General features: G+C 31.8%; 1 protein-coding gene across 1 annotated transcript in view; it reads left to right on the top strand.

Moving 5' to 3' along the window:
• The first annotated feature begins 8,205 nt into the window (after positions 1–8,205).
• The window catches only part of LOC145276641 (chitin synthase chs-2-like), a 270,308-nt gene continuing 252,765 nt past the window's right edge, over positions 8,206–25,748 (top strand). Inside the window, exons 1-7 of the mRNA XM_080127832.1 lie at positions 8,206–8,223; positions 8,382–8,447; positions 10,082–10,312; positions 16,351–16,465; positions 16,947–17,094; positions 18,269–18,389; positions 20,909–21,026. Coding sequence (XP_079983958.1) covers positions 8,206–8,223; positions 8,382–8,447; positions 10,082–10,312; positions 16,351–16,465; positions 16,947–17,094; positions 18,269–18,389; positions 20,909–21,026 — 817 coding nt within the window. The remainder of the gene's footprint in view (positions 8,224–8,381; positions 8,448–10,081; positions 10,313–16,350; positions 16,466–16,946; positions 17,095–18,268; positions 18,390–20,908; positions 21,027–25,748) is intronic.

Raw genomic sequence — 25,748 nt, 5'->3', positions numbered from 1 at the left:
ACTCACATGATAATTACAACAGAAATGAAACAAAATCATTAAACATAGACAATTTGAACTCCAGAGAACTAAAATTGCAAGAACCTTATAAATTCCACCCTAAAAAAAAACAATTAAAATAGTTTTGATGCGTCAGTAAGAATAATAACACAGGTAGGAGGTCACTAACCAGTACAAAAAGAATAAGGACATTAGCATGACCTTGAAGAAGCTTATTTCCAACAAAATCCTATAGAATACCAGTAGTTGTTGCCAACGAGAAATCAATAGTAAGTTGATGTTGCGATAACGCAAAGTCATTCGCGTTGATTATGGAAAAATGTGGATAGTACTGGTAATCTGGGAAGATTTATTATTGCCTATATTTGAGGGTACACAAGCAGTTATTCTCAATGACAAATCACATATGATGGCCAGCTAACGAGTACATAATACTAAAATAGTTAACTTAATTTAGTTTTGTAAGGAGACGATATTAACTTATTAAGTCACGAGTAAATATTTCCAGCTATATGTCTGTCTATAAAGAAATTGACAGATCATAGTTGTGTCATGCAGTGATTTATTGTCAGTCTGTTGTCAGGGGCAAATTCGTACAGAATTAGAATGAAATTTCAGGTAAAAAATGGCCATGAAAGAAAACTGAAACACACATTTCCGTGCAGTAGTTTTCCACATATTTTAATTCTACGAAAAAACTCTGCTCATCACTACGAGCTAATTACTACGAGTTTAAGTAAATGCTGAATATATTTGAGTTTAATATTATTTTATTGTTATTTTACTTATTATTATTTTATCATTATCTTATTTATCATTATTTTATTATTTATCATTTATTATTATTATTATTATTATTATTATTATTATTATTATTATTATTATTATTATTATTATTATTATTAGGAATTTTTACAATGCTGATAAAACAAAGAGAAAACCTATTTTACGAAGGATACAAAATTTAAAATTAACTTAATCTAAAATTCTTTGTAAGGTATGTTGTTTAACTAAAACCCATAGAAACTAGAGTTGTTTGGAGAGACAATGGCATATTTTTTTTTTGTTTCTTTCGGCTTTTTTTACTCATTATTTACTCCAGATAAGGGGTATTGACAATTGCACTTAAAGGATTATTTCGAATAGAGTAACTATGTAGGTAAGATTTCATTCATTTGTTTTCATAAAAACCTTTAAAAATCTAGCATTATGGTTTCATTTGGTCGTATAAATAAAAAATAATATGTTTTAAGAAAAATAAAAGTTAAATGAAACTAAATAATTTTCAGAAAAGTATGTTGCCTAACTGAAACAAATTCCAACTTTTATTATTTGAAAATCACCTTTTTATTGTTTTTTTTTTGGGGGGGGCGAAAGATAAATTTTACTGAATTAAATAAATTATTATCACTAGTAGGACTCGTAGAGATCCCACAGAATAAGAAATATATTTAATCAATTCACATGTTTTGATAACATTGGCATTTTTCTACATAGCTCAATTTTTTTTTTACAGAAAAATTAATAACACGCAGGCACTATGAATCTATTAGCATTTCTATGCACATAGTGTTCATTGTATTTAAATATAGAACTGACCCAAATGAGATAAACTATTATGATTATTACTAATAAATACTCAAAATTAATATTGTGCTAGACATTCAGCTTTATATTATATATATATATATATATATATATATATATATATATATATATATAGGATAAATGGCCATTAGTAAAAACCTGAAGAAAGTACTCAATACTATTGCAGAGAAAACATATTTTTTATTACCCTTTTATCTGTTTAGTTACACATGTTTCTGCTACCGAATCGTATCAACGATCCAGTAACTTCGTCAGACTTTAACAAAAGTGGTTATTACGATTTGGAAAAACGATACTAGAAGAAGACGAAGGAAAAAGAAAAAAGCCCCCCAATCCGCATAAATCCTTAACGTGTCAAATTCCATATGACACCGCGACAACCTGACAGCGCACTAGTGATAGCTACCTACCTGTTTCACTTGTATTTCCCTTTCTCCATTTAGCACTTACCTCTCTCTTTTTCTCTATCCCTCTACTCCGGCCTTCAAAGTCTTACGCATCTTACATCATTCCCTCATTTCTTCTCTTCCACCATCTTCCTCTCTCCATCTCTCTCTCTCTTTCTCTCTCTCTCTCTCTCTCTCTCTCTCACTCCTCTTCCTATACTCCAATCCGTGTCGTATCTGGTTGAAGTCTTTAAACTCAATTTCACCATTGTTCGATGTTTATTTAATTATTAAATCTTAAAACTTAAATGCTGTCAAATCAAAATTGAGACCCCCCCCCTCTTTTTTTTCATTTCGTCTTTTTCTAATATCGTTTTTTCCAAATCATAATAACCACTTCTGTACAAGTCTGACGAAGTTGCTGGATCGTTGATACGATTTGGTAACAGAAACATGTGTAACTAAATAGATAAAACGGTAATAAAATTATATATATATATATATATATATATATATATATATATATATATATATATATATATATATAAGGCTGTATGTCTATCTGTCTGTTTCCATCTTTTCAAACTCTATCTTCCCGAAACTAAAAGTCACAGAACGGCGATAGGAACCTCAAATGATTGGATTTTTGCGTTCGTTCTTTTATAAGTCTTTAGCCTGTTAAAATAGTTTTAAGGGATCAAAAAAGGGTAAAAATTGAAAAAAATATTTAATATTTTGTACATTCATCTTAGTTTATTTATAATTTTTAATTATAATCAGTTTGTGTGCGCATATATTGGGTGACGAAGAACTCCATAGCATACCCAGTAGAGAATTTGATGCAATATTGAAACCATTATTATAAGTAATAAATAATCTCATTATATATGTGTATAGTAGTAAATAGAGATCTATAGTGATAAGTAGTAAAACTGGGCATCTTACAAACAAGAATACGTTTTAAGCTCCCAGAATTCATCCTAGAACTGTCCGCAAGAACCCGTGTTATCTTCTATAATATAAATCTCACCTGTATGTATGTATGTATGTATGTATGTATGTATGTATGTATTTATGTATTTATGTATATATGTGTGTATGTATGTCTAAAACTTTTGACAGAGGCGACGGATGTCCACAAGATTTGTACCGTTTTAAAGTCAACCCTTCGGACGACAAATATCGAAAAATTTGCTAAAAACATTAATTTCTTCACCCTCAACGAAATTCCGTACAGATTGCCGAATTCGCCAAAAAGATTCTCAAGTTTAACAAGATACAACTGAAGAAGGTTGGTGGTTATAACGGCCGAAACGTTGTGAGAATAACCCTCAAGATGAGAAGAGGAATGCATATAATACGAATTAGCAATCCTCATCTAAAAACTTCGGCAACAGAAAACTGCTATTATTTCGGAGTTTTCCTTCTCCTACATTAGTTGTACTGCCAAGTTTATTCTATTATTACATCCTGAGCTGGGCAGAAAATATGTGTGTTCATATCTTTCTCAAGCATATTCGTGATATTAATGCGGTCGATTCATACGTAAAATAACGATTGTCTATAAATGTTTATTTGTTACAAAAATCATCTGAAATATTTCTGTACTTATCCAGTCTATTAGGAAAGGTTATTCAGAATTTCCGCTCGTAGAAACGCCCTTAAAATACAATCATACATAATGTTTCCTTATTATATGAATCAAACTGGTAGATCCAGTCCGTCGAGACACGTGCTGGGATAAATAGTCCACCCCTTAACACTGAATTATACAGTCGTCCTTCCTCCTTAACCCGTTACCGCGAAAATCCAACAGAAATTCAGATCAGACATTCTTTTCGCTAGTTGGGGACTATTGTGGCGATTTTACTCGCCGCAGCTTTACGTACAGGTGCCAACAGCTTATACAATTGGAACCAATGAACGAACGACACTTGGGCGGCTTTATTGATATAAGTCAATGAATAAGTGACAAACATGGCCTAGTCGAAGTCTTTACATACAATCAGAGAGAAAACATGGCTGATAACCTTAAACGCGAATATTTTATCGCATGAATATAACTAGCGACAACAAATATATTTGTTTCATCTTAACATTTGCCAGTCTGTTTGGTACAATAATAACGGGATTAACGGGGACAAAAACCGAATAATAATAATAATAATAATAATAATAATAATAATAATAATAATAATAATAATAATAACTAGCGGAACCTGTGGAAATTCCACAGCGGATTCATTCATATGTAATATATTGATGTCATTCTGTAAATGTTCAGTGTAAATGGAGACGCTCTGATATTATTGTAGCTTTTTTTTTAAACTGCAAAAGTATTTATCTAAGCTAGCACGAAAGCCCGGTAAGGCCCGTCGTAAAGTACGTTTAAATGTGATATTTTAATTCTTGCAGATTTCGTATATATTATTATAGAGTTAATGTTCTATCGAGTTTTATATATTATAAAGTTGCGATTTCAAAAATAAAAAATATATCTATAGTACTTGGATGCATTTGCTTTAATCGAAACCGAAAAAAAAATATATGTATATATACTGTAGTTCCTTCAGCCATAATCGAAACCGAAACCAAAATTTATGAAGAATTCTTGATAAAATTATTTATAAAAAAATAGATGATTTTAGTACCATCCGCTATAGTCGAAACCGAAACCAAAACTTATGAAGAATTCTAGGTAAAATTATTTATGACAAGAAATAGAAGAACATAACAATTAAACGACGCGGATGTAAGCGTGACACAAAAAAAAACACACGCTATTGTATTATTATTATTATTATTAATAATAATAATAATAATAATAATAATAATAATAATAATTGTCGAATGCTTGTCATATTAAATTGGAAGTGGAGACGAGCTCCCATTCTCTTATAAAATACTACTAAGGCATACTAATATCTATATAGCCTTTGGAAATCTAGTTCTACTTTGGGGTTTCTCGTGTGGTATAGTCATTAATCCCGGCGCACCTATTTTATTAACATGAGGGGGTGCATCAGGCGAATAACTGTCGCCTTAAAACCAGTAGCTCTGGGTAGATGGTGCTTGACAGTGATAAAACCGACCATATATGAGAAGGAAAATTCCGATTTGAAATCACCGCTGTCAAAAAAATGGTGTCCTTAAAATAAAAAAAATTGGTGGTTGTGTGACCAAACATTCACTGGACCTTTTACGAATGAAATGTCAAGTCATAGTACTGAGAATAAGGGCTTAATGGGACTGGAGCTCAGAGTAAAGTTACCAAGTCAGACAGGTATATCTTGGTACAGCTGCAAGAACATGGTCGTAATCCTGGAACTGTTAGTATGATGTGGAGTAAGCGATTAACAAGGTAATCTTGGAGTGAAACAACCATTATGAGGAAAATGGGAAGCCTATCAAAGGAGGACAGACGACGTATGTTTAGAGAAAGGAGAGAACGATAAATGTTTGAATCAACAGAACAGAGCGTGTGCGCTCAGACAAGAGGAATACGAAAAATAGATTGTTATCAGAACTGGAATTGATGGCTCTAAAAATATAGGTAAACGAAGAAGTAATTGGGGTGACGCGGTAAACGAAGGAGACTTACAGATTAATCAGTAAAAGGCAGAGAATGAAGTGATAGATGTGGCTGAAGCGACAGTGAATAGAGAGAAGACAAGGTGCGTGGTAATCGGTAATGATGGAAAAACTGAGGATAAAGTGATAGAAAATATAAGGAAGTGAGATTGATTGTTGACAAACTGAAAGAGATCATGGTGGATTGAAAAAGAAGTGATAAAATCGTTTTTAATAAACAAGACAGAAGAGACCGGAATGTTCAGGTAAAAAAAAATAAATGAAACAATGAAGCAAGATCATCAAATAAAAATAATTTGATAGTAGCAGGAAGTGTTTGAGTCGCGGAAAAATTCGGATTGAGAAAAAGTGCGCGTCAGAAGAAAATGAACCAACATGAAACGAATATTAAAAAATTATATAAAAATTAAAAATAATATAAAAATTGGGTGCGAAGAAGGCAAAAAAAAGGTCAAACAACGTAATGAGTGGGAAAAAACAAATAAAACTGTCTTAAAGGAAATTTAAACAAGAAAACGACAGCGCAAAGTGCTAAGATGAAAGGATACGGAGAAGACGATATAATTGAACAGTTTAGACAGAATAAGTTGTTTAATTTGGACTAGAAGTCCTACGAAGAACTTAAGAAAAGATCAAATTGCGTCAATGATATACAAATTTTAGCAGTATGCACAATGTTTTGGGGTGATATTTTGAGTGTTAAAAAAGAAATATAACTGAAGTGCTTTCTGGCAGAAAAATTTGGAAAATGAAATAGAAAGTAAGTTCAAGCAAACGTAAGACGTGGTGAAAGGGAACAAAAGGAAAGTTAAAAAATAACGTAGGAAAATTCTAAATGAGAAGTCTTCGAAGTAGATTGTGCTCAGGGATATTAAAAAATACACTTATCAACTGGCATGAAAGGACTGCAGCTCAAATTATCGGAATTTTGACAGATGTGTTTCCTGAATGGAGCACTCATAGATGAACAGTTCTCTGTCAGGATATATCAATAAATTCTGCAGTCGATATCAGCACATCATCTGCCTTCTATTGATATAAAAACTCCTGGCAAATGGAAAAGGAAAAAATTCTACCTGAGGAACAAAAAGGATGTAGACAAGGTAGTTAAGACACCAAATATCAATTGCTTGGTGTTCATGTTTTCTTCACGTCAAAAAACATACTTAACTCAATAGCCTGGGCTGTGTCGGTTTTTATACGTGTCTATCACTATTTTCAAAATATAAATATAATGTAGTGTAATTTTTCGGCAGCGAACGAGAACACTGTTGAATGTTGATCGGTTCAACTTTTACTGCATGGAGCAGTTCAATGGCGCATCTCTGCTTCTGATACACATCCATGATAGGGGTTGCTTTCTTAAAGTCTCGCACCGCTTACAGCTGAAACAGAGAAGTAAAAATCCCAGGTTATGAATGCGTGTTTAATAATCATAACAATGTAATTAGCAATTCTGTCTAATCAATTCAGTCTAAATAAAAAAAGCATTACTGTTGCGTGATATAAATCTTTTATAGAAACTTTTTTACGTGATATAATTTTGCTCCATAATGTAAATCGTTGACAGAATATATACATTTTTACATAATATAAACATTTTACATAATATAAATCGTTTACAGAATATAAACCTTTGAAATAATATAAATCGTTTACATAATACACACCTTTTACATTTACAAAACATATATCGTTTACAAAATCCAAAGTTTTAACATGATATAAACTTTTTACATATTAAGATCGTTTACCTCATGCAAACATTTTGCATTATATAAATTGTTTACAGAATATAAAGACTGTACATAATCTAAACTTTTTACATAAGAACTTTTACAAGTAAAAATACTTTACAGAATATAAACATTTTACTTGCTATAAATCGTTTACAGAATATAAACATTTCCATGATATAAACTTTTTATACAATATACATTATTTACAGAATGTAAATGTTTTACATAATATAAATATTTAACATTACATTTACAGAATATAAACTATTTACATAATATACATCGTTTACAGAATATAGATTTTTCAACCAAAGTTTTATACTAATAAAATAAATTTATTAATCTTAATATTTTCCAAAGTTTAATATACGTTATTAATTTTGAACATTCTTTCTTTTTTCGCTGACTATGTGATTCATTTAGATGAACAATATATGGCATCATTTGAAATGACCGAGAGAACTAAAACATGCATACAGTGTTCGCCACATCTTCACGATAGAAGCTCATTTTCACAAAATTACAATGTTCTTTTGTTGTCTTGCAAGTGGCAAGAGAGCTACGATTTATTTTACAAGTTTTGCTACAGATATAAAACACGATACCAATGGCTTCTCTTTGTATAAAACACTGTATAATTCTTATGTGACTATTTTGTATCTGGTTCCAGCTGCGAGTTCGCATGCGCCTCAGTAGATCTGTACTGGACACACAAGCTCTCATCTAGGAAGCACACAAATCGAGCAGAGTAGCGTCTAGTATACTCGATTCGTACCGCGTTAACAATGTATTCTTCAAGACATTCCAGTTACCTTGCCTTAAATTATAATTTATTTTTATATTTAATGAAATCTTTATATTTGCATTGATTAAACAGGTGTATGGATAAAGCTTTCTTGGTTCGAAAACAAGTTTAAACTTTTACAATTATTGGTTTATTGTATTATATATTTGTATCTAGAAAATGTATCAATCATTCAGTAATTCCTCAATTCTTTATGTTATGATTTTCATGTTATTCACTTTGTTTTTTTTATATTTTTGTTTTGTTTATTAGACTTACGTTGGAGAAGTTTTGATTGCCCTCAACCCATTCAAAACTGTAGATATTTATGGAGCCAAAGTAAGTTTCACATTAGTTTTTGCTACTTTATATCTTTTTACTGCAAACTACCTTACCTTTATTCTTTTCATTTTCTTTCTTTAGTTGATTTATTAATAAATTCTTTAAAAATCCTAACTCCAAACATGTATAACGATTGCATAAACTTTCTTATCATATATATATATATATATATATATATATATAGATATATAGATATAGATATAGATATATATGTGTGTGTAAAACTTTTAACAGAAGAGACGTTGCGAGCCAGTCTTTGTTTTATCTTTATTTCCATGAAAAGTGTTCGTCTGAGCTCCAATCTCTCGTCCCCCCCCTCGCCAATCTTTCATGAGAAACACACGTCTGACTGAAACTACTGTCAATAATTTTCCCCACTCTTTATCTGTGCCTAAATCCAAACGTAGATTCCATGAGCAGAGCTTCTTTCTCAGAAGTGCACGACTGTGGAACTCTCTTCTGCCTGCCTGTTTCCCACCTGACTACAGCTTGGATGTCTCAAGTCCAACATAAACAAATTCCTGATGAACCGCCCCCTTAAGTAAGACACTCTATGAAATCTCCAATACTAATGATTACTACAATACTATCTCATTGATTACTGTACATGCAATAACCCTTATCCCTGAGTGGCCTCCGGGCCTTGATAAGTGGTGTCCTCCATGTAAAAACAAAGAAAATAGGTTTCTGATATGTCTCGCGATACGAATATTTGTGGTCAGATCTGGTATATCCTTAAGCGTGAGGTTTACGACGTATCTTTCGACGCCTTTTCAAGCTGGTTTACCTGTAAGTAATCATTGCTTAACCAGCCAATCATGTTATTGTGAGGAGGAACACATATTCTTTACATCAGTTTCTGAAAAAAATACTACATGAAAAATCTATTCAGTCACTCCAGAAAATATTGGTTCGAATAAAAAAAAAAGTATTTCTAATTAGATTCTTACATTTTATATCTTATCTATTTAATATCTATGAGTGCTTAATTAAAATATAGTTATGTACATGTAATCTAGAATGATTTATACATCTGTACTTTTGGGTGTTCTTTTTTATATTGATTTTAGCTTTACACAGGCAAACCTTCTTCTCCTGTCATCACTTCCTATTTCTTCTATATTTACTTTCGTTACATTTAGCCGTAGAAAAGCATCAATATGTTTGATTTATAATAGCAGCACATTCAATCAAAATTAACAATAGAACTGAAAAATAAAAAAATTCCCAAGGGTAGGAGAATAAAATTCGATGTCATAGCAAAACGCGGCATAATCACGGATTATCGTTAGATCAACGAAATCAAGCAACGAGTCTGATGAGTATCAGATAGATGGCCATGCAGATATACCAAGAACTACAAAAACCTAACGTCATCGTCTTCTTTTTTTAGTGAATTTGATGTTGTCATTTAATGTTAATTCGTAGCAAGCCGGTTACAGCGGTCTATTGTCAACGCCGCGGTCATACAGCGAAAATCAGACGAGTAATATCGCCTTCCTTTAATAATGGAAAATCACCCTCTATAATGACTTACACCTCATTAGCATATATCTATATGTATAGAAAGCGGGGGGGGGGAATGTTCTTAATTTTACTTGGCTTCATGTTTTCTATTTTATCATTGACAGGAACACGAATTGTACAGCAATGTTCATATTCGAGGAGAGTTGGACGCTCACATATTTTGGGTGGCAGACAATGCTTATCAGCGCATGCGCCAGACTGGACGGCCGCAATGCATTTTGGTCAGTGGCGTATCGGGATCGGGTAAAACGGAAAGTACCAAACACATGGTGAGGCATATTGCACAACAGGGTGCATCAAAAACGCACCCTTATCTCGATACCAAAATTAAAGAGGTAATTTATTTATAATAACTCATTTGGTTTGGCACAAAGCCAAAATATTTATAGACATCTATTAAACATTGAATATATAGTATCTCTATAATTAGTTATGTCATATATATAAATATATATATATCATTCAACCATGGTAGTGGTTGAATATATGCGTTAGTCCGAAATTGAATGAATCGAGACACATTCAAAGCCCCACCACTAATTCCGTTCGCAACCAAATTGCAAACAGGTTATATAGTTGGATAGAACACCTCATTAGCTACATTTTGAAAATAAAATTCGAAAATTGGTTCAGTAGAAAAAAAGTTACAACAAAATATGTGGGTTCACAAACAGGAGAGTAAGTACATACATAAGTATTTTTTTGTATATAAATATTTTATTGCGATTTTGCCAATATGACATGTTAGCATAACGGTTAGAGTACCGGGGGTTGGTGGAAAGATTTTAGGTTCAATCCCGTGTATCGGTTTTTTTATAATTAAAAAACCGAACTTTTTTTTAATAACTAATTTTTTGTAACTTTCCTTATGATTTTATAGCAAAAAATGGTGAATTTATCGATTAATAATATTAGTGAATTCTATGATATACATATTCTTTGAATGAACTCAAATGTTTCGTTATTACATTTGATGAAAAATGTAGTCATTTCATAACAACTACAGTGATTCGAAATTAAATTGAAAATGTTATATGTTACCGTAACGGGTATAGAGCTGGGATTGGTGGAAAGATTTTATGTTCAATCCATTGTAATGGTTTTTTTTTAATTAAAAACCGATGAAAATCGAACTATTAATATGCTAATAATTCGCCGGTTCCAACTTATTATTATAACTACTACTCTTAGAGCTGCTGCTGCTGCTGTGAGATCGTGTCTTGTCCATATTATCATCAGCAGCAGTGAACCTGCTTGCCTAGTTTCGGAAGTAAATAAGTCGAATAATACATGTGAACTTAAAAGACTAAAAAGAAGAAAATACTAGTGAGAGTGGCAGAGACAATCAGAAGAAGCCAGAAAAAAAATGGATAAAATAAAAGGTTTAGTTTTTATTTTATTTTATTAGAAGAAATGAAAGAAAAAACAACACAACTTTATTTAAACTGACTCGGAAATACTGAAAATAGTTTAAATATTTTTAAAGGTAAATTAAAAAAAGGATAAAAGCAGACGTCACTTTAAATGTCGATGACAATGAAACTTGAATAAAATAAAAGGTTTAGTTTTTTTTTATTTTAGTAGAAGAAATGAAAGAAAAAACAACACAACTTTATTTAAACTGACTCGGAAATACTGAAAATAGTTTAAAGATTGTTGAATTTTTATTTTATTATTCATTTATCTCATTCGTTCAGGGAATGAAAGAGAACTATTTTTTTTAGAAAAACAGACAACATTGTCGATTATTCCTGTATTTTTCTTTGCGTGTATTTATATATATAATATTAACAGCGAACTTGGAATAATAATGATAATAAATATATATTTATTTACAAAAAAAAAAAAAGAAACCCTTCATGACCGGGGTTCAGGAAATGGATATGCGGTTTTCTTTTCCTAGATGGTTTAGATTTTCAATGCAGCACAGTACGGTTTGGGATCTTACCGTACTATTCTCCAATGCTTTAATAGCTGCCTGACTATCTGAAAGGATAGCTATTTCCTGTCCCTGAACCTCTTCCATGATCAGAACCTCAGATTCAAAAGCCTTAAACATGCGCTATCTCTCCTTCTTCTTCGGTTTTTGTCGTGATGTTTACTGAATGTTAGAGCTGACTTGTCAGACTTAGGTCTGAGATCCTGCTCTTCGGTGGTGTTTGGTACCACATCCAATGGTGCCAGCTCATGACTGGTGTTTGGTGTTGTATCCGATGATACCTGTATGGTGAAGGCTTTCTGCCTGGAAGACCGTCCTCAGTTTATCAAGATAATAAGATTTTTGACAGGTGAGGTGGTTTGAGTATTCTATATAAACACTCGCACCAATCCTATCATTCATTTTAGATCCATCAGTATAGCATTTAATTACGTTGCTTTCCAGCTCTTTTTCGTAATCTCTTGCGCCTGTTCTGTCATAAACCATACATGTGAAATGCTTTTTAAATGATCTGGTTTTAGTCATAAGGTCACCCGGCACATGCAAGAGCGGTAGTTCCTTCCTAGCCTCATTACACAAATCCACGTGACTCTTTGTTTTTCCAGTAGTCCCAACAGATCTTGACCACCACAGACCCATGAGATCTATTCTATAGGATCTCCGTATCGCTTCTGCCTTCAGGAATTCTTTAATCGGAGGGATATTCAACAGCATCTCCAATGCTCCAGTAGGTGTGCTCGGATATGCTGAAGAAGTCATTAAACAAGCAAGTCTTTGTACCTTCTGGAGTTTCTTCCTCAAGTACAGTTTCTCTGTCCCGCGGATCCAGGAAACACATGCATACGACAAAATGGGACATACCATAGCAATGTATATCCACCTCATTACATGCGGGTTAACTGCCCAGGTTTTCCCCACAATTTGTTTGCATTGCATAAGGGCTGCAGTTGCCTTGGAGGAAAATGTGGCTTTTCCTGGTTAGCTTACTGTCCAGGATTACCCCTAACAGCCTTGCCTCCTGCGAAAGTTTCAATTTCTGTCCACTCGGAAAAAGGTCACCAAGTTGGCAATTCCTTTTATATGTAAACAAGACCATTTCTGTTTTACGGCTACTGAATTCTAATTCATTTCGATTAGACCATTTATTAGGAATATTTAATGCCATTTTGGCAATGCGTCTGGCCAATGATGCTTTTGAACCCAAGACCAGCACTGCGGTGTCATTAGCATCAGCCTGGCATAAATATTCCTATTTTTAAACTCCTTTAAAAGAGGATTCAGCATACAGTTCCATAGTAAAGGTGATAAAATCCCACTTTGGGGGTTTCATTTAACTACTTCCCTTTTAACAGTTGCCCTCAGTAGTTCTACTTGAACTGTTCTGTGCCTCACCATATACTCAATCCATCGGATGAGTACTGGTGGCACATTGAGTTCTCGTAGCGACTTGAACATACTACTGAAGGGTATGTTGTCAAAAGCTCCAAAAATCTAAAAAGACACCGAGTGCCATCTTCTTTTTTGTTAGTTTACGCTCTATTCAGATCACGAATTCATGAACCGCAGTCTCGGTAGAGACCCTGGCTCGGAACTACTGTGATTAAATGATAAATATTGCATAAATGTGTGTTTGAGAGCTAATTTTTTTGACAATCATTAATAAATATTATAAATTTATATATCAATACAATAGCAATACCTGGAAAAATCATGGATTATATGGAAAAATGCGCGCATGAAAAGTAATATTCTTAAGATTTTATTAAACCTGGAAAAGTAAAGGACAAGAAATTCAACCGGGAAAAGTAAAGAACAAGATATTCTAGTAAAGTAAAAAATAAGAATTTTTTAGACTTAAAATATTGCAGCTAAAAATAAAATTTGAATTTTCACTACATAAATATATGCAAATAATAGGGGGGAAATAAGCTCAATCCAGCGACTGACACCCTTTCTAACTCAACAATAAACAACAACATATGCAAATAATAAATAAAATATTTATCAATATTCAAATTTTATTTTAACTTGTATTATATATAAATCAAAATTTGATGTATTGAATTTTGTGAGAAGCCTTGACTTTCATTTGGGCGGTCGGGTTTCGATCCTGGCTTGAGGCAGTTGCCTGTTTAGCCGCACTGATGAGCTGTGAAACAGCAAAACAGTACTGTATGTGGATGACTATAATGCTCCCTATCATGGGTGTAGCATATCGGGAAGTGATATACAATTTGCCATTAGCGTATTAAGCGACGCTTTTTGTGAAAACAAATTGAGCGGAGGAATCTGGACGATGTCAAAACAAAGCATCGTTAATCCATTACCAACACAACATCAGCCGTATAGCGCAATGGTGAAAAGCTTTGACTGTCATTTGGGCGGTCGGGTTTCGATCCTGGCTTGAGGCAGTTTCCTGTCTAGCCGCACTAATGAGCGCGAAACAGTATTGTATGTGAATGACTATATATATATATATATATATATATATATATATATATATATATATATATATATATATATACATATATCTGAGACAACAAGATAAATTATATGGGCACATTATTTTTTTCTATGTAAGAATGCGATCAAAACCGTGCCATACTGCTAGAGAAAGAAAAAGCATGAATATTTCAACAAATGCTATATTTATTGTTTAAAGTCGTCTAATGGCAGACATTTAACTAGTACTATATAAAAGACACTTGCATAAACTCGGTGCTTACTCCGCATAAAGGTATATACAAAGAAAATATAAATGGAAATTTTACGTTGGATGATTTTGTAGTAGTTAAAACGTTAACAACGAAAGCCGTTATGTTTTAGTACTCTGGCTGAAGGTGTATGATGTCCACATATATTTACAGACATGTTTTATGAAGCCATGACAACATTTGTTACGATTAATCTTGACGCATGTAAAAGACTTATTTAAGACAATCATAAGAGAAAATTAAGATTTATTCACATCGAGCTGACTATGAATATTCATGAATGTTTACACTCTCGCAATGACATAAACTCACACTATATCTAGAGATGTCCTTTTTTCTGTGCTTTGCAACCTTTTTACCACATAACAGACGTTGTGAGCCTGCCTCTTCTCTATTGTTGTTTCATGGCATGTTCTCGTCTGAGCTTCAATCTACTGCCCCCACACACCAAACTTCGCAAAAACGCTTGTCTATCTGCAATCACTACCAACAATTTCTCCTGCTCTCTATCCGCACCTAAATTTGAATGCAAATTTTATGAACAATCTTCTTTCCTAGAACTAACCGCCTGTAGAACTCGTTCCCGTTTGCCTGTTTTCCCGCTAAATACAACATGGTCGTCTTCAAGTTCAATGTAGATAAGTTTTGGATGTTTCAACCCTTTAAGTAACCAAATTCTACCTAATTTCACCATCACCAATCACTAAGCTGTTATCTCAGTGACCACCTTACACTCATTAATCCTTATCCACGATTGGCTTTCGGGCCTTGATAAGTGGTAACTTGTAAAAATAAACTCATTACACACTGACATTTATTGTTCCAACGTATCACACTACTTCTATGTAACGTGATTTATTAAATTATCTGCAATATTTTAGAAAAGTCAGTTCCATTTCGTCCATAATATGTGTTGCACTATTTTTAGTATCCTTATGTATGGTTACAAAAAAATGGAAGGTTATATTTATACACAGGAGTGATAAGAATTAATCAATAAGATAGAATCACGCTCTGCTACCAACCAATTAGAAACCGGAATTACTCCATAAAATATACTCAATCTCTTAAGAATTCTTGCACATAATTCTTTGTCTTCACACGAGAAGGAACTCTGCTCTTTATCTCAAGATGTTTTCGGATTGGCTATCTACCGGAAAATCTATTCCTCGTCTTAGTATGCAAGCATTTACAATTCATAGCTTCTCTGGGTTGATTCTGCCATTTTGTTTGGAATAACATTTCTTTTTTCTCTTTTGAAACAAAAGTGGTTTATATCTTGAAAATATACTAATTGATTTATTCTTTAAGTTTTTTGTGTGTTTTTTTACAGATCTACAAATATTTTAAAGCATGTATTTTAGTTATTTTATATAATAACCATTTTTTCTACGATTGAGAAAATTTACCACATGTAATCTCTTTGCAAAACAAGATGTTGAGACATAAAAATGTATCTGATAATGTACCCCTACATTTACTAAGCAATAAAAATGAGGTTTGAGTTATTCTGAGTTCGTAAAAATGATTTATTGATATTTGTGACGATCATTCTTGTTTTTAATCAAAAAATGTGTTTATATTTTATTTACATTTTGAGAAAGCACATTTGAGTCTTCTAATATATTGTGTAACGTTAAATGAGTTACGTTCATAATCGATTTTTACTAGGATTTAATTGAATTTATACATGTTTTTTTCTTATTCATTTTCCTTTTAGATTAATCCATTGTTAGAAGCCTTTGGAAACGCTCAAACTGTTATGAATGGCAATTCGAGCAGATTTGGCAAATATTTGGAACTGAAATTTACACAGGATGGAGATCTGGTTGGAGGTAAATTAAAGAGAAATGCATTGAAACAATGCATTCTATTTTGTACATTATTTATAAAATATATGACAACAATTACTTTCATAACGAATAAAGTGTTAGAATGTGAATTTGAATTGCTCTACGCAACATTTGCTTGACGATATTCTCGCTGGAAAAATATTTTGCTACGAAGAGAAATAACTGGAAAGTGTTCATCATTAAAATATATAAACGGAATTACGTATGACGTATGAGAAAAAAAACGTTTCATTAAAAATACTTTTAACTAAACAAACATCTTTGTAGGGAGTGCACGCAGTCTTTATTTTGTGAGAGAATATTATTTACAAATAATTTTAAAATTAATTGCAAGATTTAATATATTTAAAGTTCTTATTTGTATCTAAAACGCTAAATCTAATTTAAAACACTAAAACGTGCACAGAGACATAATTTTTGTTAAAAAGGTAATTATTTCTTTTTGTCTTTTCTTTCTGCATAGCAAGATTAAAAGATTTTTTGCTGGAGAAGACGCGTGTCGTCCAACAAGGTGCAGGCGAACGGAACTTTCACATATTTTATTACATGTTTGCTGGAATGACCAAAGAAGAACTACAAAATTATTTCTTAATTTCACCAGAGGAATTCAGGTATGTTTTATTGAAGTCCGCACTCTCTACATCAGGGGATCCTGTCGACAAATATTTTATTTCTATTTAACTCCCTATGCGGAAGTTGGACACAGATGTGACGTGTATATCTCTATTCCAAAGGAATTTTAACAAGTTAGAACGAATTTTGTATCAACACCATTTTGAAATGTGACCTCGCATTTTTATTAAAGGCTTTGTATGTATGTTGTCACGCTTAAATTTTATATGCTTAGAGAAATCAAATCCACCACTCAAAACAAAACGATATGATAGCAAAGGAATGTCTTCTTTGAGTTATAGCAATGATCTTTCTAATAAAATGACATCGTTCTAGTTCTAGTTCTAGACTTTTATCGAATACTTATTTTTCCAGTTGTAACATTGAAAGGGCAATAGCTAATAACACAATACGGTGGTATACTTACAGCTTTTTCAGGTTATGATGTGGAATACGATGTTTCTTTCAGTCCTTGGTTACAGTATTTTCCCCGACTTGTGGTGTTTTTTCTAAGGTTATTTGATTATATACATGTGTATTATATACTGTACTCTGTTTTGTTACTAATTTGTATGTCGTATCTGAGGTGCTACTGTAGTCACGAAATATGGCAAATCATCACACCATAACACACATATAATCTCTGGATGGAGACAATACTTTTCCTGTTAGGGTTCTCACAAGGAAATTCGTAATATTTCTTGTTTTTTTCGTTTTCATTTTGATCTTCGTTGTTCAGAACTTGTTTGCAGGATCAGACCCGGGAATATGTCGAACATATCTTTAAGTTCGGTCTCTGGAGACATTTTGAACATAATTTCCTCATCTGAAAAAATAAGAAGAAATAGAAAATCTTTATGATTAAACTGTATTACATGTAGATTCTTCGATAAAAATATGGTTAAATATATATCTCAACAAATAACTTGCTTTAAGCGTTTGTATAAATAAAAACATTCTGATAGATGCGAATATAGGCATACATTTGATCGTTTTAACATGTTTATACATTTTAATAAAATGTTTAGCAAATACAATTTAAATTTGCATAATTTAGATTTGAAAAATATGAAAATAACTACAATTCCAGGCGATTATTAAGTGTTGTTCTCAAAAAAAGATATAATCTATATAATTTCTGGAAAAAATTATGTTTTAAAATATTTTCTGTAGGATTCTTCATAGTGACAACCGAAAAAGGCCAATTTATCAAAGTCTCGAAGATCTCGAAAATTGCCGAATAATGTTTCACAAACAGCTTAATGTGATGAAATTAATTGGATTTACAGACTGGGTAAGTTGCACAATTTATCATATTTCAATGTATTATTTATCTATGTGTAAAAAATACGGACATTCGTTAGGTATTCTACAGTTATATTTTTTCCTAAAATTTAGTTCACCAGATTCAATCCTATTGTTGATTTTACCATTATTGGAGTCTACTATAGTGTTGGCAGCGGTTGAGAATGAAAGTTTCACTGTTATCTTGTTAATTATTTTACTTACTCCTCTTTCTGAGGGGAAGTTTTTATCAATTATTTCGTAGAAATCTTTAGGGATATTGTTTGGAACATATTAACTAAACGTTGGATTAAACCAGACTTGTTTTTGGCGTCTATTTCTCTTATTCCTTATATTATTGTCACCATTATATGCTTCCTTATTATTTTTAGTTTTCTTCTATTTTATTCTTCTTATTATTATTTTCATACCTATTTTCATTTATCGCATTTCTTCTTTCTTTCATTGTCATGTTGTATGATATTGTTCTGCTATTCCTATTATTCACCTTTTCCCGTGATATCCCGATCTAATTAAGGCTTAATTTTAATACTCTTTATTTTTATCGAATACATTCTCCTGTTGAGATAATCCAGATATTCTTTTTATATACTTATTTATATACATTTTTATATACTGCTTTTTGCATACACTTGGGATGATTCGATTTATAATCTATATAGAAAAGTGTCTAGTTCGGTTTGTGAAACGGTTTATAAGTGTTATCGTTAAGATTTAGAGGTACATCTAAAAAATCACTTTATGTCAATTGTTATTTCTAACATAAATTCATTAAAAGTATTATAATTTTCATTATAGTTATTTCTGTGATTTGATCGCTTTAATTAACTAAAAATATTGCATTATCTCTATATAGCCCCTCATTTAAACCTGATATTTTTTTTGTTTATCTCCTGTACATGTACAGACCTACAAAGTCAGTTGCAGGTGCTGAGTTCAAGGATCCAATCGTGATATCAAAATCTTTCCTTGTCTATAATTCATCATTAGATCTAATTAAGGTGTTCCTTTTTCATTCTTAACCGCTGTCAATCTAGCAAATACTATAATAGGCTCCAATAATGGTAAAATCAGCAAAATAGTGATCAACAAAATGATTGAATCTAGTGAACTAAACTTGGGGAGAAAATATAACTGTAGAATACCTAACGAAGTCCATTGGAGGGCTACTGCTTAATTTCTGAAAGTGTGTATAAATGTGAAGTTAAAGTGGATATGTGAAGTTAAAGTGGATAATAGTAAGAAGGTATATCTAGGGTGACGGGAAGTTTTTAAGGACAGATTTAGAAATCACATTGAATCATTTCAAATTGGACCTAGGAATGAACCAAATAGGGATGGAGATAATGATAGAAATGAGGATAGAACAAAATAACATAGAAATATACAGCTTCTAAACAAATCACATATAAATTTCCAGAGTGAAAACAAATCACGTATAAATGTACAAATTCCTAAACTTTTAGCAAAATTAGGTCCAAGAGTGTGTTAATATTTTAAATCTGTTCTATTGTATGTGCGATATTATAATCTAAACTTTACATATAATAATATATCAGTTCTTGATTGTGTTTCATTATGTTCGTATTTAAAATTCTGTATCTATCTATCTATGTATCTACTAATGGCAATTTGTATGTGTGAGTTCGTTTCCTATGGACTCTCAAATGACGAGGCGATTTATTATGAAATGTCACACAAATATACTTTATGTGTCTATGAGCGTTCTTAGATAGGTTTTGTATCGGAATGCCTCTGAAAAGTATCGAAAATTGTTAATTGATAATCGAAAAATCCAACTAAAAAAGGAACAGTTCGATTTTGATAAAAGTTACCACCTTATATAGACTAACAATACAAGTGAATTTCAGACGTTTTATCATGTTGCAGGCAGAAGAGCTCGGCGTATAAAAATCAAAATTATGTTTTTGATAAGACAGGATTGCGTTCGACATTAATGTTTCTGTCTAGAATACAACTGAACCTTGATACTTGACGTTTTATACCTTTAACTTTAATTCAAGCGGTTATGTATAAATAGTTTCATAAAATCAACAGTTGGTTCTTTGATAACACAAGGGTGCGTTCAAAATGAATGTTTCTGTTTAGGGCAAAATTGAACCATGATACTTGACTTTTGAATTTTAAACTTAAATTCAAGCCATTATATAAGAATGGTTTTATAAAATCAACAGTAGGTTCTGTACAGTGCAATTTAGATTACAATGTATTTTGCACTAATTCAAGTTGCTTTCCGGTGCACTGCAGTGGATCCCCGACTAGAGCATGTAATCAATCGATTTGAATTATAAAAATAGACAATGTGTATGTATTTCGATGACAATAAAAGTATTATGTTGAATATTCGTTAATTTTCATTCCATTCCGGGCAATGTCGAGTCTCCTTGATAGTCCGTATATAAGGAGGAGTATTCATATTTCTCTGTATGAGTACAGAATTTTTGTGTCACTAGTTCACTGAAATTGTTGTTGTTTTATTGACTATAGGAAATCTCAATGGTATTTACATTGTTGGCGTCTGTATTGCATATCACAAACATAAATTTTACAAAAGACGAAGATAACGAGAGTGTCTTTATATCGGACATTACAGCATTGCAAAATGGTAAGTAATTCTTTTCTCTTGGTTAAAATATTTGTTTCTTTTTGTCTTCAGTTGTTAGATTTTACGTTAAACACGTTGGGATACATTTAATGGCAATGATATTCTATTAACATTATACAATTCACGAATTCAACTTAACTCATGTTCAAGTTGCATAATTACGATGACATATCGATTGTATTTTCAGATTTCGTATTTGGTGAACAAAGAAGACCCTTTGAAAATTATTATTAAAAATAAAAATTGCTAATAATAATAATAATAATAATCGAGAAGGATCAAGGAGGATGGAAAAACCAAGGAGAGAGTACTGACCAGACATCTGCTGGACAAGCGCGAAGAGAACTGGGACCTTGGGGAGGCTTAGTGTCACTCAAATTCCAGTATAAACCAATGGCAACTGCCAGCGAGAAATCAATGGTAAATGGCTGTTGCGATGACACAAATTTATTTGCAAATGCTATCGAAGGAGGTGGAGAGAGCTGGACGCTTGGGGAGACTTTTGTCACTCAGCTCCCAGAAAACACTACAGGTTTCCAATCAGATCGGTTGTTTACTTGTGTGAAACCTCCATCTGAGCCAATAATAATAATAATAATAGAGAAAACCAAAATGGAGATAGGGATAATAAAGAAAAGTGAAAGTAAATCGTACAATTAAATATGGTCATCTGCTGCTTGTGGTTTCAGTTAATTTATTATTATCTTTTTCGCTTTCGTACTGATGACTCTCCTTGTAGTAGAGTTAGATTAAATAAGATTTTAAATAAAAATATATATTATATGTATACATTTGTATGTAGATGTTGTATGTGTATGTAGTGAGAACAGTGGGTACTGTTTTTTTTAATCGACTCAAAGTTTTTGGTTCGCAACAAAAAATACATCCAAGATTAGATACCAATGTGTCATGATATTCAGCATGCAATATGACATTCAGCATACAAGTATATATAATCATGTATATATAATCATGTATATATAATCATGTATATATAATCATGTATATGAATAAAAGCAAAGACTTCCATCGGAACACAAAATGAAAATTGATAAAATTAGCACATCGTATAAAAAGTTGGAATTGTAGGTTGTGCCCAAAAGCAAACTATCAAATTATAGGCTCAAAACAAAATAATAATTTACTTAATATGAAGCATGAATGCATTTCAAAATATAGACATTAAAACACATATCTGCTCTGTGGATATGTGGATGACAAATTCACACTCTAGCTTCACTAGGTAAATAGTCAAACATTACTAGGCCATGTGAACTCTATCCGTCTATCTATATGGTTCACTTTATCGAAGGAATTCTGCCAGAAAGTAACATAACCATTCCTCTTCTAAGTGTAGTAATGAATCATTGGTTCTGTTTTTTTTTTTCAGCGGATATAATTATTAATTTTAAGACAAAAAGATAAATTTAGAAAAAGTTTATATCAATTGAAACTTTAAAATGATTGAAAAGCTATTGTCAATATAAATTGATCTTTTAACGTAAATGAAAGAGTTTATTTCCTTATTTTCATGAATTCGATTTAGTTAAATGTATATTTTTATATTTATACGGAATCTATGAAAGTAAATGACAATCCATTAAAAACGAAATAATAAATTCTAACTTAAAATCGTGTTGTATATTCGTGGGAGGTAACTCAACTTATTCCTCAAGATTGTAATTGTTAAAAGAGCCCTTACATGGGGCCACATTTTGAAAAGAGTCAAACAATATATTTATATCATACATACTAGTAGGACATGTGGAAATTTAAAAGTGGACTGATTCATATGTAATATATTGATATTGGTATTCTGTAGATATACAGCGTAAATGCGGACGCTCTGATAGCTATTTTGTTAAAACTGCAAAAGTATTTATCCAAGATAGCAGCGACGCCCGGCGTACCCAGGTCGTAAAATACGCTTAAATATGATATTTTAATTCTTGCAGATCTCGTATATATTATTATAGAGTTAATGTTCTATCGATGTTTATATATTATAAAGTTGCGATTTAAAAAATAAAAGATATATTCATACGACTTGGATTCATTAGTTTGCATAGAAACCGAATATATATATATATATATATATATATATATATATATATATATATATATATAAAGCTGAATGTCTGTGTGTGTGTGTGTGTGTGTGTGTGTGTGTGTGTGTGTGTGTGTCTGTCTGGTCACGAATAGGCTCCTATATGGTTGACTATTTTTAAAAAACTGATTGCATATAATGATAGAAAATGTATCAAGACACAGGAATGGGTATGTTTGATCTGGCAGAACGGTGGTTCATTAAAATTGTGGTGTCTGCGTTCGCGCCTTGTTCACAAAGTATGGAAATAAAAAATTTAAAAAAACGTTTACAAGTGTTTTTGATATAGATGTACATAAGAATACTTTGATAAGTATGTTTTAACTTATATAGGGATGGTATAATAAAATTGTGGGGTCTGCGTTCGCGTCTGGCCTCCATAGAATGGAAATAGGCACAAACTTTAATAAAGACTTTTCATATCTATCTGTGTAAGTATACTTTGATAATTATGTTTCAGTTTGAAGAAATATGGTATAATAAAATTATGGGGTGTTCGTTCGCGCCTGACCTACACAGAATGGAAATATGTCACAAAGTTTAACAAGGTTTTTTAATATAGATCCACAGAATATTGTGATAAGTGTTTCAGTGTGAACAGGTATGGTATAATAAATTATGGGGTTTTCTATTTTATTTTTACTTTCATCATATTTTGCTTTCGTTTTGATACCCCCAAATTCGAAGCTATCTCTTTACAACCCTTCCTTTTCATAACCTATCATACTTTCATAAATCAGAGTCCATTTTCTGTAGGCTGTTTTTGAACCCAATCAACGACGGTTACTTTTGCTAGTATACATATATATATATATATATATATATATATATATATATATATATATATATAACTTTAGTTCCTTTAGCTATAATTGAAACCGAAACCAAAACTGATGAAGAATTTTTGATAAATTTACTTATAAAAAAATAGATTACTAAGGTGCCATCAGCTAAAATCGAAACCGAAACCAAGACTTATGAAAAATTCTTATGAAAAATTCTTGATAAAAAAATATGACTTATGAAAAATTCTTGATAAAATTAATTTTTAAAAGAGATCATTGGGGTGGCATTAGCTATAATCGAAACCGAAAACAAAACTTTTGAGGAATTCTTGGTAAAATTATTTAATACAAGAAATGGAAGTACATAACAATTAAACGAACCGGATGTAAGCTTGATTCAGATAATAACATACATGCGATCGTATTAATATATAGATATATAAATATATGGATGATTAAATACCAAGCTAAAATAATTTTAAAAACTATCAGGTAAATATACCCGATGAACCAAGTGCAATAGAGATTCAAACGAATGCGCCTATAAGAAACTATTGAAAAATATAAGACCATTTCAGGTTTAGAATTTGATTGAATATGAGAATAAAGTAAATGGGTGTATTAAATATATGCAAACCTTGTAGGACATTTCGGGTGAAGTGTTCTAATCTATTTACTGTCTGAAGATTCATAGTGACTTTACTTGAAAAATGTTTTTATGTGGTTGCTTAGGATGATTTGAAGGGAGATAAGCCAATTAAGTTGTTAAGTACTGCTAGTTAATTCTGTTTGAAACTGGGTCAATTTTGTTTCTTATAATTGTTAAAAGGGAGGTAATTCAGGCCATTTGTGTTTTCGGTTCATTGCTTACTAGAAGGTGACTATGATTTAATAATTAATTTAACCAGATGGATCCAGAACGTGCTACAATGGCTTATTTAACAAATTGAGTATATAAATTGTGCTTTTGATCTAAATGAATAGGTAGTGTTTAATCCGCATCTGTTATTAATCACTTATGCTGCTCCTGTCATATAATTCATGCGTTGTGTTCTTGGGTTGTCTAAATAAATAAAATATTGTATGTCCTCTAATTATTATTCTGACAGCAAAATCACTCATGGCTCCAAGTGTGTTTTACTCCGGTGGGAAGATGTCTACTCCTGCATTTATGGGTGAAAAGCACTTAGACCATGGGGTGAGGTAGGAGAATAAGAAAGTCAGCATGGATTCTACCAACCTAGGATGTCAGATGACAAAATCAATTGAATTAATATTTAAATGGATTAACAGCCCCCAAGTTGCTAATGTAATTTTTAATAATAACTAGATTAATTGCTGAATTTTTTTATTGATTTGAAGAGGGTGTTACTTATTTAACCGTTAATAATGCTACGACTGAATACAAGAATGGTTGCCGTTATGGAGAAAAATTCCCATTCCTAGATTAGCTATTTACTTTATTTATATTTATAACCCGGTTAAGAAGAAAGGAAACTATATTCGCATGTTATATTTGGATCCTTCATTTATATTGTAACAGTTCTACCTATTTAACTCTACATTAAAATTTAATCCTGGCATCCTATGATCCTTATTGTTGTAAATGGGTTATGACTCAGTTACATTTAAGGCGCGATAGCAGAAATCTATTTCTCTTAAGGCATCCCTGTATGGCATCAAGTCTTTTATTCAAAATTTCCTCTTTGGAATTCACTATGTAGAAGGCTTCCAATAAACATAGATTGAACCTTTTTGATTTCCCAGGGTTGTACTTTCTCTCCCTGTTCACTACTGACCATTTTAATTCAAAATTTTCATTATTTCTGT

This window comes from Euprymna scolopes, chromosome 5, assembly GCF_053919585.1.
Source record: "Euprymna scolopes isolate OS-2025 chromosome 5, ASM5391958v1, whole genome shotgun sequence".
In the NCBI taxonomy this organism is placed as follows: Eukaryota; Metazoa; Mollusca; class Cephalopoda; order Sepiida; family Sepiolidae; genus Euprymna; species Euprymna scolopes.
This window is presented reverse-complemented; position numbering and strand designations above follow the sequence as displayed.